This window comes from Phascolarctos cinereus, unplaced genomic scaffold (genome assembly GCF_003287225.1).
Source record: "Phascolarctos cinereus isolate Bilbo 61053 unplaced genomic scaffold, phaCin_HiC Scaffold_3;HRSCAF=262, whole genome shotgun sequence".
Taxonomy (NCBI): Eukaryota; Metazoa; Chordata; class Mammalia; order Diprotodontia; family Phascolarctidae; genus Phascolarctos; species Phascolarctos cinereus.
In genome coordinates, this window is record NW_027555736.1 from 142,829,708 (window position 1) to 142,844,911 (window position 15,204).

At 42.0% G+C, this 15,204-nt stretch overlaps 1 protein-coding gene across 1 annotated transcript; it reads left to right on the plus strand.

Moving 5' to 3' along the window:
- Positions 1-1,814: 1,814 nt before the first annotated feature.
- FBXL22 (F-box and leucine rich repeat protein 22) lies at positions 1,815-5,833 on the plus strand. Its single transcript, XM_020983960.2, has 2 exons — positions 1,815-2,338; positions 4,342-5,833. Exons 1-2 carry the CDS (start codon positions 2,004-2,006, stop codon positions 4,676-4,678), a joined length of 672 nt encoding a protein of 223 aa, XP_020839619.1. The 5' UTR covers positions 1,815-2,003; the 3' UTR covers positions 4,679-5,833.
- The last annotated feature ends 9,371 nt before the right edge of the window (positions 5,834-15,204 follow it).

Sequence of the window (15,204 nt, forward strand, 5' to 3'; positions counted from 1 at the left end):
TTAAACGCTATTCTCTTAGCTATTTATGATTATTCCCTCTCTGTAGTTTGGACATGTGTGTCTAGATAAACTTATAGCTTCACCTGGACTATAATGTCTACTGACCTTGGATCAGGAAGACCGAGGTTCACATCCAGCCTTAGAGACTTAGTAGCTATGTGACCCTCTGCTTGCCTCACTTTCCTCAACTGTAAAATGGGGGTAATAACATCACCTGCCTCCCAGTGTTGTGAGGATTCAATATTTTAAAGCACTTACTACAGTGCCTGACATGTAGTCAGTGTTAAAATAACGGTATTTTCCCTCCCTTACTGTAATTTACAGTCACAAAGGAGAGAGAGGCTCGAACATCATCCTTATGTTTCGGTGTCTGGAGATGATGGAGTAGGGGCCAAAGAAACCTCAACTGACTAGAGTGCTGCCAGGCATGAGGAAGGAAAGAGTCAACTCTGACTTGAGTTCTTGGAAGAAACCCCCAGCAGCACCTCTTCTCAGTGAGTAGTAAATCCTCAGCCTTAGGGATTGGAACTGGCAGGGCCAGCTTTCGAATGAGGATTACTACTCCTTCAAGCAGGTGGCTGCATAGCCTACTTTCCAAGGGGAAAGGGTCCAATTAGATAGAGACTGAATAGACTGATAAGAAAAATTCTGTTTATCTGAAACTTAATAGCCCATCATTAACTCCTTGCTGTGGAACATGTTCCTGAGGGCTTAGGGAAGATCACTGAGCCAAGCTGACAAAATAGGGAATCTCCCAGGGGGCTTCATTAAAACCTTTCTTTACGCAAGTCCTTTTCCCCTTGAACTGGACCATGCATTGAAATGGTTCAGTGGGTCTTGATGTAATACTTCAAGATGCATGCTCCTAATTTTACAGAGAGGAGAACTTGGGGTTAGGGAAGTGAATGACTTACCTATGACACCCAATGAGCCTCTAACATAAGACTTGAATATAGTCACTGTCCTCAAATCTAGTGTTTGACTTGTTCAAGTCAAATAGAGTGAAATGATTAAGGTTAACTTCAGCATTCGTTCATTGAACAAATGTGTGCCAAACCCCCCCCCCCCCCACTATATGGGATGTGGCACTTGGGAAATTATAGTATACCAGGCCACACACCGACTATAAAAACTAGAAAAAATGCAATATTCCTAAGCTAATACAGTGTTATGTCTTCAGAGTAACCTTAGAAACATGTATCCCATGCCCTCAAATTTAAGAGACAAGTCACTTTTCTATAAACTATTTTGGGCTAAAAATAAACCTCCTAAAAACCAAAGATAACCTGTTTACCTTGCTGCCGTGTAATAGGAGCAGTCTGGAATTGACCTGGAACCTATCAATCTCTTTGTAAAAGCAAGATAGAAGGGAAGGAACCAACCACTGGTTCTTTTAATAGACTGGAGCAATATAGTTCTAAAAATAGCAACCTACTCTGCTCTGTGCATAGGACAAGCCTTTTCCTTTTAAGGATGTGAATGAAATTCCATATTTAAGCACTACCCAATATTCCCAACCTCCAATCATCCTTAATATTTACAAACACAACCCTGTCTACTTTAGAGCTTGTCAGAGCGTATATGGGGAGCCACATCTTTTGAAAGTTTCTTACTAGAGCCCAAAAAGCTATCCCTTTGTTACATGATGGTTGGTTAAAAGGGAAATAAATCCCTTTTAAGGAAAAAAAAAGTTATTTTAACTTTATTTGGCAGATCTGGTAGGCTTTTTGAATGCAAACTGCCTTCACAGGTTGTCTGATGTACGTCTGGATTTTCCTTTTTCTTTTACACACACACGCGCACACACACACACACACACACACACACAAAACCTTCAACACCAGTTGTTGGCCAAAAATAAACCCCATTCCTCAGCCATATATGTCCACCAGCCCTGGCCCCAGAAGGAGGCAGGTCAGGCCCCCCAGGCTCGTCTCAGCACAGCAGGCACACACAGCTCCACTGTTGCTTCTCTTCCCTAACAAAGTGCTCTTGTTCCTGCCATGCATATAACTCAGCTCAACCGGGAATGTCTTTTACATGTATTTTCCTTCCTGGACAAGGACAGCAGGAAGAATTTAGCAAAGACTTGCTCTCACTTGTGGGATGTGTTTCTCGATCCTTTGCTCTGGCCGCTGCTGCATTTTAATTCTCTCATGGAACTGAAAAAAGATAACTTCCTCTTGAGCCCTGCTTTAAGATGCTTGTCCATTTGCTGGCATTCGAGCCAAGTAAAGGTATGCAACGTTGAAGACTGGATGAAAAATGCCTTGCAGAAGGGTGTTTGCAGCACTCACGAGCACCTCGCCAGTGACTTTTTAGTGAAAGTTTGCAACAGGTAGGTGGAGTGTGGTTGATCGACAGCTGTTTGTTAGTAACTCTGATCTTAAATCTTCGGCAACAAATATGCTAAGAGGTTGCAGAATCTCGAGTTCTCTTTAGGCCCTGAGGGCCACCATCACCACCATAGGGAAGCTCCAAATTGACCTAGAGAGATTGGCTGAAGTGTTTTTTGTTTTGTTTTGTTTAAAATGAATGAAAAATCATCTTGCATTGCAGTCTCCATTCAATTCTACAGGAAGAGCATCTGTCCTATCACGGAGTAGGCCTCAACAGCCCAGAGAACAATCTCAGCCATGCAGGGCAGGCTTGGGTCACAGCTGTCATAAATTGTGAACTTATGTTTTTCCATACTAAGAAGTATCAGACTTTCACTTTCTAAGAAAGGAGACTAAAAGGAAATCCAGGGTTTCCTTTGGTAAAAAAAGTAACAAGGCCAAGATTTCAGTATTTCAGGGGAGAAATCAGAATACAGGGGCAGAGGCAATATGAGTAACTCACAGTAATAGGGAACAATAGCTTTGTGGATAAGATGAGAAATAAGATTGAGAAATCAACTGCTTATAAAGATGGGCAGGCCTTTTTGTTACGCACTGGACTTGTTTATGTTCCAGAGAGAACTATGACCTTCATATGTCACTGTCGATCAAGTTTGCCCAGTCTGGCATCCAAAGAAGCAGATGAGAGAACTAGCATGAAAGAAAGTGCCTTAAAATAACCCCGGGACATGTTCCATTTCCCATATGGAGAATAAGTTTGACAAACATAGTATATAGCCAGCTAACTCTCCCCTCAGAGTCTGGTCTGTAGAGAACATGAAAAATACAGAACCTAGGAAGGAAGAGTTCAATGTCTATCATCTTTACTGATCTTGATGCTAAAGGGGTCGTAAGTTAATGAAGTTTCTCTAAGATGGTAATGCCCTTGTTGGAATTCAAGCCTCCAAGAACCTATAGATGTATCAAATTAAGCATTTTTCACTAAAGCAATCAGGAGTTTCTCTATTGCCCATTTCCCACCACCCAAAAGCAAAACAAAACTTTTGAAATTTTTTTTTAACTTAACCCGGCTGCTAATTGCAATGGAAAAATCCAACTGGGCTTATTATTGTTATCTACTTCAGGTTTACTGTTTTTCCTAGCTAAATTACAGGACGAAAAAATGTCAGCTCCCAGGCCTTTCTTCTTGAAAACATTAAATCAGTCTAGAAAGGGAAAGAAGCAGAGGGAGTCCTGAACTCATCTGTAGTCAGTAACTTCAGCCGGTTAGGACACTGATGGGCATGTATGAGAGCACTGCCGTTTGAAAATGTTTAGGGATGCATTCACAACTAGACAAACTACCTATTTAAAGGAAGGAAATGTTTCGGATTGAGGCAGGGGGTGCGTCTGCAGTTTGCAGCATTTTTTTAGGATGAAAGAACAAAGCTTAATCCATTCTATCTACAAATGGTAAACAGATCAGGATGCATGCAGGTGGAGGAGCTCTCTGCAAGGAAGTGCCTTCAACACAGCCCCATAAACCTGGTCAGCCAAGCTGGGCAGCGACACTCCCCTCTCCCTTAAGCAATCTGATTTTTTTCAGATTTGAGGGGACAGAGAAGGACCCTATATAGGGTGAGGATGAATAACTTTCTTTTTACAACCCTGATCCTACTGGTCCAGGGACATTTCGAGTGCAGGTGATTGATAAATCTCATTTTATTAAGGGAGAAATTACTTCCCATTGTTCAGAAGGAATAGTTTTTGAAGCAACATAAATAATTTTTCTTGGCTATCAGAAGCCAACCAACAAATGCAAGAAAATCTCTGCGAGGGCGGGCTAGGACCCTGCCAGCTGCTTGAATGACTGCTTCGCAGGCTGGAGGGGAACATCCTCCACCTTACGGCACAGATGAACACTCCCAGTCTGGAAAGCCATCCTGCGAACTGACCTGCAGAAGGGAGTCTAATGTGGCTTGTTTTCACTCTTCCCTTGCTATGCTTGCACCGTGTCTTTCAGGTGCCCCAACCTCCTGTCCTTGACACTCTCTGGCTGTGGCCACGTCACCGATGAATGCATTGCGTCACTACTCCGGAGTTGCCCCAACCTCCAGACCCTCAAACTGGAAAACTGTGTTCGGATCACCAACCGAACACTGGCTGCCGTGACCGCTCACGGGCACTCACTGAGGACCCTGCACGTTGATTTCTGTCGCAACGTGAGCCAAGCGGGTCTGCGGCAGGTACGAGACCAGTGCCCATGGTTAGTTGTGAAAGCGGAGAGAAGTGCAGACATGATCCCGGACATGCTCCCTAAGGAAAAGCTCACCCACGACAGGGCAGGCAGGAAACTCTGACAACACCGGGCCGAAGACTGAACTACGCTTCCCCTGCAGGGCACCAGTTTTCTGAGCAGCGACCTCCAACCCTGGCTTCTGAGCTGAAATGTTCTCAACGGCAGGTTTGAAGTCTGAAACGAGTTCTCAAGTTCCAGGCAAGTTTCCGCCAGATTCAGCTGTGACATTCATAATTTTCCACGTAGAATAACCAGTGAGAAAATGATGCCAAAGATGTATCCCTTTGGCTGCTATGGCTGGGGCCAGGAGTAGATCCACCTGAACCTGGATCGGAGAGCAGCTGAGGCAAAGTGGTGGAGATGGTCCATCCTCCCCTCCCCCCAAGAGGTGTTTAGTCCTTTTAATCAACACCACCTCACACTAGTCGACAAGCTCTGTTTCCTTGGGCAAGCCCTAACCTCGTGGCCCTAAGTTCATCTAAAAAGCAAGCATTTTGAATAGGGTGGTCTCTAAGGTTCCTTCCAACTAGAACAGTTCCTTCTGAACTGGCACCCTGAGATTAATTGTGTATGAGGATTGTGAAAGTGCTTTGCTTGACTGATAAGTTATACTCTTTAATTTCTTTTCCAGAACAATTCCAAGATTCCAGATGTGCATGGCATTTTAAAATTTGCAAAGAGTTTGACACATTATTTCGTTTGAACCTTGCAACAGTCCTATGAGGTAAAGAGGTGTCATTATCCCCTTTTACAGAGGAAGCAACTGAAGCAGAGTTTAGAGTGACTTGTCCATGAGGTAGGAGGAGCAGGTTATATAAAAGCCTTTTCAGAGATAAGAGAACTGACCCAGAGTGAAGTCCCAAAGCTTTTACCACATTTTGGTGAGGTTGGAATTGTAATACATGTTTCCTGACTTTAGTCGAGTACTAACACTATCCATAATCCTCACGATCATCCCACAATTATTTCTTAAAATTGCCCCAGGTCTCAATCCATTAACAGAACCCATCCCCACCCGCTGCCTGGGAAGATGATGGTGGCATGTATCTGGCTTTCAGGGATCTTGGACACACAACAAAATGCTTCACTCCAAGAGAAACTCTAAGCGGCCCTGCCAACTCCGAAACCCAAAGCCACCGGTTGCCCAGGGTGCCCTTCACTGGCCATCAGCAGAAATTCCTGTTCATCCCTTCAAAGGCTGGGGTGGGGGGAAGAGATTTATACCTCAGAGCTTTACAGATTTCCCATTATTGCTTGTAACCTGTGTCCCTCCAGCTCTGCTGGATCACACCATAGTAGCAGAATACTATTAGGCAATCAGCAGGAATCCAGCACCAGGCCAGCTAAAAGAGATTTTAAAATGGCTGCTATGGTTACGGATTCAGAAACTCTGCCTGACCCCCTGAAAAATGTAAACTCTTTTTTTTTAAGTTTCAAAAGTCTGCATATGCTTCTTTTTTACTCTTTACAAATGACTGATCCAGGAATCAGTTCACAAGCTCCGTGGGGGAAAAAAAAATTGTAATGGCAGCAGCAGATTCCTAAAATTAACCAAATTTGAATCAGTAATAACTCCAATGTGTTCTGCATTGAACTGCTTTCAGATCGTTTTGCAGAGGCAGCTGGTCTCATAATAAAAAGATCACTGTGCCTGCAGTGAGGAAGACCCAAGTTCAAATCTGCCCTCAGACACTATTAGCTATGATCCTGGGTGAGTCATTTAACCTTTGCTGCAGTTTCCTCAACTGTAAAATGAGGATAGTAACAGCACCTTCCCAGCCAGAGTTATTGTGAGGATTGAATGAGACCATATTTGTAAAAAGCACTTAGCCCAGTGCCTGCCATATGGCAGATGCTTTCTCCTCCAGTTGTTTAGTGACCGTGAGGACCAAGGAAAATAACTGATCAAACAGAAAGTCGGGCTCACCGACTCTGGCAAAGCAAGAGCCTGGAGAGGGAACACACAAGGTCTTTCTCCCCATTCCTGCCTCCCCCCCCCACACACACATACACTATGAAGAATGGGACCAACTTGGCAATGGGCTCAAAAGGGAACCAAGGTGACCTAAGCATGCAGTCACTTCCATCTTCCACTGATGACCGATTCCAGATGGATTCACCTGGCCCATTTCTGAGGGCCTGAGCTGAACTGGTCAGATTCTCTTAATCATCCTGCCAAGGTTACGGGACCACAGGAGTGGTGTTCGACTTGAATAGGAACAGAGGCCACTAGCCCGTACACAAGGACCCTTTCTGATCACACATATTTAACTTAGTTTTAAAATGTGATGTTACTTGTGTTTCATTGTTTTTCTTTTGTTAACTATTACCCATTTATATTTTAATCTGGTTCCCCTGCTCACCATCACTGAAGGTCATGTATTTGACACCCTCTTTCTTATCCTTCTGGAGCTTACTTTATATTAAAAACATGTTCTTTCCCAAGTTGTATAAATCGGAAATAATCTTTAAACACATTAAGGGGGCCTACTTTAAAAACAAATCCTTTGGCAATTCTGTGTAATCTGATCTTGTTTATCTTTCCTACAAAGTTAGATTTTCACATATCAGTTTTACATAAAGGGAAGGGGGCCATCCCTCTATATCAGTTCCAAAATCAGAAGCCAATCTCTAAGACTCTGTCATTGTCACTTCCTCTACCAACCTGATGGTGACACGATTACAGAAGACAATACCACTTCTATCTTTATATAGTGCTTTCAGAATGTTTGAGTTATATGCATACATACATAAACAGTGTCCAAAAGTCTTGGGGCAGTTTGAAGCCTTATTCACTTACAGCTGCACTAAGACTTTTGGGATACCTTATACACATGGATAGGTATAAATTTCATTACTAGGATACAGATCACCAAGCTATAGGGGACACAACCATGCCTTAGGCTGGCAGTTATCACTAACCTATCTGCTTCACTCAGAAGTAGCAACATGCATTATTTAACAAGCAGTTAACAGCTGGCATTGTGACTGGTTTCAATCACCTCCCACCTTGTCTTCACCAAGTTTGGGGCAACAGAAGCCGGTGGAGGGCAAGACCACAATCATTTAATTGGGGCCAGGCAGTCACCCAGAAGTAAATGATTACACTAATGGATTGTGAAATCATTTGCAGTGGAATTATTCCGAATTAGCAGAGGCTTACATCACCCACAAATTCATAATAATGGAGCTGAAACCAGAATCAAAGGGGGAGAAAAAAAGTGAAGCCATAAATCTTGAAAAGGATATTTTTCTACTAAAAGGACACCTCCCTCCCTAATGACTTGCAAGGGCTCAGCTTCTTCTGGGCTGTCTGGAGTCAAATTTTGCTCAACTATGACATAAAATCATTACTTCCGGGTGACTGGTTTGAGCTATTGCTCACATATAATTATACAGCTACAAATATAGATAATAATTACAGGACCTTTATAAGGTCCTTGTGCAATTTTAAACTTTAATTATACACTGGGGGGGATGTATAAGTGGTATTTAAAGGCAAACAAGTTTAGTATGTTACGCAATGGTATGTATGCAGACTGTGAAACAACTGTACATAATGCATTATGTCAGATCCTATGAAAAAATAATGTTAGGGCTTTGACCCCCTCATTATACAACTGAAGAAACTTGAAGCCCGAATAAAAGAAATGACTTGCCCCAAATCATATAAGCAATAAAGGACAAAGCTGAGATTTGGAAACTATGTCCTCTAAGCATGAGAAGTGAGGCCCAAATCAGATAAAAAAACAAAAAAAATCATTTGCCTTTGAATGCTATTTTTCAGTTTTCTTATGGTATCATCCCTGCAACCCCAAATTTAAACAGAGTTATACAAATTGCAATGAATGTGCAGCTTCCCTCAGAATCCTCTCCCATCCCCAGAGCCCCAAAGGAAGCCCTTCCACAGCCCTGCCAGGTGCCAGGGTCTAAAAGAAAAGGCAGATGCTCCCGAGAGCACCTCTCAGGATGAACTCAGCATGGTGATGATATTTACCTAGCTGCTCAAATATGGCCAGGTGGCATCTCTCCCTGGCCTGCTTCCCAGACCTATGCCTGGGTCACATTTGTAAGCAAGGCTCACCGTGGAAATAATCAAGCACGGCCAGGCTTTGTGCTCTGTCCTCCTGCCCCGTCCCCGGCTGAGGAAGCCTGACTCATCACCCTCCCCAACAGGAAAGAACAACGTTCTGGATGCTCCAGTACCACAAGCTAAACATCGCCAGTTCCTAGGCTGGGCCAGGGGTGGGGGTGACTCAGTTCGAACCAGTATTACCGATTCTCCCTGTTCGGGTTTTTCCATGGTTTACACTTCAATGCTCTGGAGAGGTCTTACAAGTACTTAATTTTCTGCTGCTGCTTCAAAGAGACAGACATTCCAAGAGGTATTCTCCTTGTTAAATATTTAACCACCACCAAAAACAACAACAAAAACCCCCTACCCCCTAAGCCATGAAGCCTATAGAGTGTTTAGTTTTTATTTTCTCTAGCCCTAGTGCTTTTTTAAAGAACAGGAAAAGTGACTTAAAAAAAAAATCTCATTTTACATGTAGGCCTCAACTTAGCAATGAATTGAATTGTTTGGAATTTCGGCCTGCTATTCCCATAAAGGCAGTACTATTACCCAGTAGCTCTAATTTAATCCATGATGTAACTCACTTATGCCACCAAAAGTACTCCTCAATTCAATAAATTCACTCAATGATGCCACCAACTGTACTCAATTCACTAAATGAATATTAAGCACCTACTTATGTGCTCTGCAAATAGTAGATAACCAAGTTTAGAAAATGGACCTAAATTCCATTTTAGAAAATGACTTAAAACCACCCAGATAAGGAGAGCCTTTTTTTTTTTTAAATCCAGGACCTCTGACTAAAAAACCCTGCTGATTTAGGCATTGTGACATAGTCCAGCATCCTTTCCACTCCAGTTTATTACTTTTTAAAAACTTTGTTTATGTAGGAAAAAGAAAACACCTACCCCCTTTCTCTAGGGTGGTAATAGCCCTTCCCTAAAAAGGCACTGAAAGCTTGTATTATAAGCACAAAAGGGATGCTGTTAAAAATCAGAGGGGGAAATAGATAAATTTGAAACAAAACAAGCCATAGAAATGATAAATAAAACTAAAAGCTAGTGCTTTGAAAAGACTAATAAAACGGATAAAACCTTAGCTAATCTGATTTGAAAAAAGAAAACAGAGAAATCAAATCAATAAATAGCAAATGTTCAAGGTGAAATCACAGCAGAACCAGAAGAAAATAATTAGAACATATTATGCACAATTTCATGTGTATATATATATATATCTATATATGTGTAGATATATACATACACACACACCCCAACAAAACTGAAAACACAAAAGAAATAGAGGCATACTTCCAAAAATATAAAATGCCCAAACTATGAGAAGACCATACAGAGATCTTAAATAACCCAATCTCAGAAAAGGAAATACATCTAGCTGTAAAGAAACTATCCAGGAAAAAACAAAACAAAACAAAAAAACCAACTCCTGGTCTTAATGGATTCACAGAAGAATTTCACCAAACTTTCCAAGAATAGTTAGTACCCATACTTCACAAATTCTCAAAAATTGAGAAAGTACCTTTTATGAGACAAATATAGTCCTTTTCAAAAAATTTTACAAGTACTGTCGCAATACCTAAACCACCGAAAGATACAACACAGAAGAGAACTACAGGCCAATATCATTAATGAACACTGACTCAAATTTTAAACAAAATCCTATGAGACTACAGAGATTTACTCAAGAACTCAGTAATTATGACCAAGTGGGAGTTATATCAGGGATTCAAAGCTGGTTCAACATTAGGAAAACAATCAGCATAATTTATCAAAACCCAAAACATCCCAAACTACATGATCCTTTTAGTGCAGAAAAGGCTTTTAATAAAATTCAACACTATTTCATGCTAAAAACCCTCCAAGGTATAGGTATAGAGGAACCTTTTTAAAAATGTCATAAAAGGCATCTATCTAAAATCAAAAGCAATCATCATATACAATGGGAATATACTAGAACAGCTTCCAATAAATATGGGAATGAAGCAAAGATGCCCACTTTCTCCACTATTACTTGATAACATTCTAGAAATGTTAGCAATAATAAGAGGAAAAAAATTAAAGGAATAAAGACAAAGATGAGATAAAACTATTGCTGTTTACTGCCAATACAATGGTTTACCACCCCCCTGACCTTTCCCCATTACACCCCCCCCCCGGCAAAAAACCCCCAAAAAACAAAAAAATACCTAGGGAATTAGCAAACATACGACTAATTCTGATAATCGCTTCAGCAAAGTTACAGGCTATAAAATAAATCAGCAGCATTTTTATATGATAAACACAAGAAGAAATAATAGGGAAATCCCATTCCAAATAACTACAAAATGCATAATATATCTGGGGATTGACCTCCCAAAGGACACAAATAGAATCAATTACAAAATATTCCTTAAAGAAATAAAGGGCAATTTAAAGAGCTCAAGGAATATTCAGTGATTAGGTCATACCAATAAAAATGACAAAACATGAATTTACTGCTAAAATGAATTTAAACTATGCCAATCAGATTACCAAAGGATGATGAAATAACAAAATTAATTTAGAACAACAAATGATCCAGAACATCCAGAGAAATGATGAAGTAGGATAAAGGGGGCATTGCACTTCCAGACCTCAAATATACTACAAAGCAGCAGTAATCCCAACTACGGGGTATGAGATCAATGGAACAGTGCAGAGAGGGGCCATTCTACACTCTTCTTCAGTGATCCTGTGTACTTCCTTTGGTTTCAGTTACCACCTCCAATCGGTACTTCCCCCCTCAACCTCTCTTGAGGACTTCCACCCAACACCTTGAACTATTTGTTGGGTGTCCTGCCAGCATACTAAACTCATCGTGCGCAAAACTGACATCATTCTCTCTCCCAACATCTTTATTTCTACTCATGTTAACACCTTTCTCCTAGTAAGGTGAACCTCATTTTCCTTTTACTTCCTCATCCAATCAATCCACTGTCAAACCCTTCATCTCTGCCACATTCTCACATCTTTCCCCTCCTTTGCATTTCCACAATGACCACCCCAAGTCAGACCTCCTCCTCTTGCTATGCTATTTGCAACAGACTTAATAACTCATCTTCCTTCCTCTAGTTCATCCCCCTTTCTAATTCATTTACCACTTCTCCAATGATTACTAGTGACTTCCTGTTACCTACCAAATAAAAGCAGAAACTCCCAGTCCTGGCATTCAATGCCTTCCATTACCTACCGTTCTAGCCTTATCTCCAACCACTCACTTTCACACAAATCATCTTCTAAATGGGACTACTTGCTATCCACTATTCTTATCTTGCTCTCTTCCAACGCCCACAATGTACTTTCTTCACCAAGTCAGAGTCTTTCCCTTCCTTTAATACTCAAATTAAGGATCTCCTTTTCCATAAATCTTTCCTAGAATTCCCTTCCCTCTGAAACCACCCTCTCTCTTGAAAGTAGAGTCTTCCTGTCCTTGGCACATGTCACATACCAAATATGTTTAACAAAATGGGAACGAGGCCTAACTTCAGGCAGGTGTGTGAGGCAAGAAGCCTTGGGGGGAAGGGGAGGGAGGGGGAGGGAGAGAGAGGGAGGAGGGGGAAAGAGAGGGGGGAGAGAGAGAGACAGAGAAAGAGAGTGTGTGTGTGTGTGTCCCTGTCCTGTTAAGGATTAGTGGCTATAAATAAAGCCTCCTTTTAGGTGCTGTTTTCACACACTAAGGAATCTAAAATAACAAGGGTTAACTAATTTAAAATACTCCCCAATCTCAATAAGGGTCATAAAGATGAGAAATACTTACTAACTGAATAACTAATATGTCAATAAATAAGATTCCCCTTCCTCTGTGGGGGCTGAAAGTCCCCATAAATAGAAAGTCTAACCTCTACTCAAGCTCAGCCACAATCCCATGACTTTTCTTTGTCCCAGACATCATACATACACCACTGACCAGGAATCACCTCCACTGAGCCTAAGTGCATGAAACGAGGAACTGAGATTTTTTTTCAATAAAGGAAACTGCTACCAGTATAAAACAGAAAACTATGGATTGTTACTGTTGGATGAACCTGAGCTTGCCAATACTAAGGCCTCAAGGACTCTGAATTGCAAGTTTCAAAACCAGGCAACAGCTCTATTGGTTTTGTTTCAAAAATAATGAGCAGACTGGGAAAAAGTAAAGACTGGAGCACAGACACAAGCAAACGACTATTTGTCTTTTTTAAAAAAAACCTGTATGACAAATGTCTCTGGTTGTAACGGACATTTGTGGAAATAGCTCAGTAACATTGCCTTGGCCCAGGGCATGGCTGGGAGGAAAGATGGTGAAGCATCTTCTACCTAAGCACAGTGATACCAGCAAGGCCCTGAGCTATGATCCCTTTTCCAACAACAGACAGTTCCAGAGGAAGCTGATTTTTGCTGAGAACTCTTTGATGAAGGGCCAGACAGATATCTAGGAAACCAAGAATTCTTACCGTTGGCAGACTGAGTCTTTGGTGGCTACAACACAGGCCTTGTCTAGGCTCCTGCTATGCTGGAATCTTTCTTTCTTTTCTTTTCTTTTTTTTTTTAAGGCAAGTGGGGTTAAGTGACTTGCCTAGAGTCACACAGCTAGTAAGTGTTAAGTGTCTGATCCGAGGCTGGATTTGAACTCAGGTACTCCTGACTTCAGGCCCGGTACTCTATCCACTGTGCCCCCTAGCTACCCCTGGAATCTTTCAAATGCTGCTTTAAAATAAAAATCTGCCTCCCCCTCTTCTACAGGATTACACCCTGTTCTGTCCACCGGAGGAGCATTAGATGAAGTGAACAGGACCCACTGCAGAGCTTTGGGTGGAGTGAGGACTAAAGGCGTTATTTAAGCCACCTGGTAAGATATTAGAAACACCTGGTTCTGCAATCAGACAGCCACTGGATTCTGCTGTTTCCTTTTTTAGGCCCTTACTCCCTCAGTTTGAAGTAGCAACAGAAACAAAGTGAGTGCTGAAGAAAAACTCATCCTTCTAAATCTGGTTAGTCAACATCATTTTCAAAGCTCATTTTTTCCTCCCAAAGGAAGATGCTTTTCTTATCCAACAAAAACTACAATCTCTTACCTAGTCCTCTTTCTGTACACATATATACACTCTCTGACTCACTCCCTATCTTGAAAAAAATCTGTCCACCAGGCTCTGAGCATAATGTTTAAGTGCACCATTACCAAAGACCATGCTGTTCCTGGCTCCCCAGGGGGGATCTGCAAGGGAGGAGGAGTTCTTAAAAGAAATGGGTTTGATGAATTGGATCTATTTCCACACTGCCCCTCCTCCAACCTGACCCCCAACATAGCCTTCCAAATCCTCGGGGTCAATCAGATTCCTCCTTCTGAGTTAAGCCCCATCAGAATGGCTTCGGAATGGAGCTCTAAGGGTGTAGGATAATCTGAGCAGGAGTGAAGACAGCTGTGACTTGGGCAGTCTGGAAATGTGGGGAGGAGCCACAGAATGCCACCCTCTTAGGTGAGTTAAAAGTAATGGCACCTTCTCCCGGAAACAGCTTTGGATGCGGCTTCTGAAACATGCAGTTAAGAAAGCAACTATGGGAGTGTTGGGGAAGCTATGCAGGGAAATGCAGTACCATGATATGTGGGGCTCAAGCTGCACGCAAGCCTAAGACATGCTCTAAAGCCCCTGCCCCATATCTGGATCATTTAAGCAAGACCATAGAGGGCAGATCATGGAGGAAGGAATGTTAACGGGCTCGTGGGACTAGATATCTGTATGGGCCATTTCAGAAAACTCTATGCATGCTATTATGAGAACAGTTGAAAAGAAACCTCTCCCATGAAGTTAACACCAAATAATATTAGGTCCCTAGGGCAGCTAGGTGGCACGGTAAGATAGAGTGCCGAGTCTGGAATCAGGAAAACTCATCTTCTTGAATTTAAATCTGGCCTCAGACACTTACTAGCTGTGTGACCCTGGGCAAGTCACTTTGCCCTGTCTGCCTCAGTTTCTCATCTGTAAAATGAGCTGGAGAAGGAAATGACAAACCACTCAACTGTCTCTACCAAGAAAACCCCAAATGGAGTCACAAAGAGCCAGACACAACTGAAATAACTGAACAACAACAAATATGAGGCCCCCAGGGTGGTGAAAATTATTTTCATCTCTGATATTGAAGCAGGAGCACTCTGTAATACCAGCTCCTCTTACAACAATAGGTGTCGCCCATGAGGAAGGCAGATAGCAATGGGTGCCTTATGGTGAACTACAGGAAGCCCCACAATCATCACAACCATCACTACATCTAGAGCTGCTCCCGACCTTGTCAAGGTCATACTATCATGGAGCACATGGTCCAGGCCCAAGGTGAATGGCATGATGTAATTTTTTCTATTTCTGTAGCTCAGACTAGTTAGGAACAATTTGCTTTTACCAGGGAAGGGGCCCAATAAAACTTCACCATCCTTCTCTGGGGACACCTGAACTCTCCCTCATACTACCACATCATGATGGACAGAAACTTGAAAGAGGGCAT

Coding starts and splice junctions, on each gene's coding strand:
- FBXL22 (XM_020983960.2), top strand. CDS start 2,004: ATGCATATAACTCAGCTCAACCGGGAATGTCTTTTACATGTATTTTCC. Junction 2,339..4,341: donor TTAGTGAAAGTTTGCAACAG/GTAGGTGGAGTG, acceptor CGTGTCTTTCAG/GTGCCCCAACCTCCTGTCCT.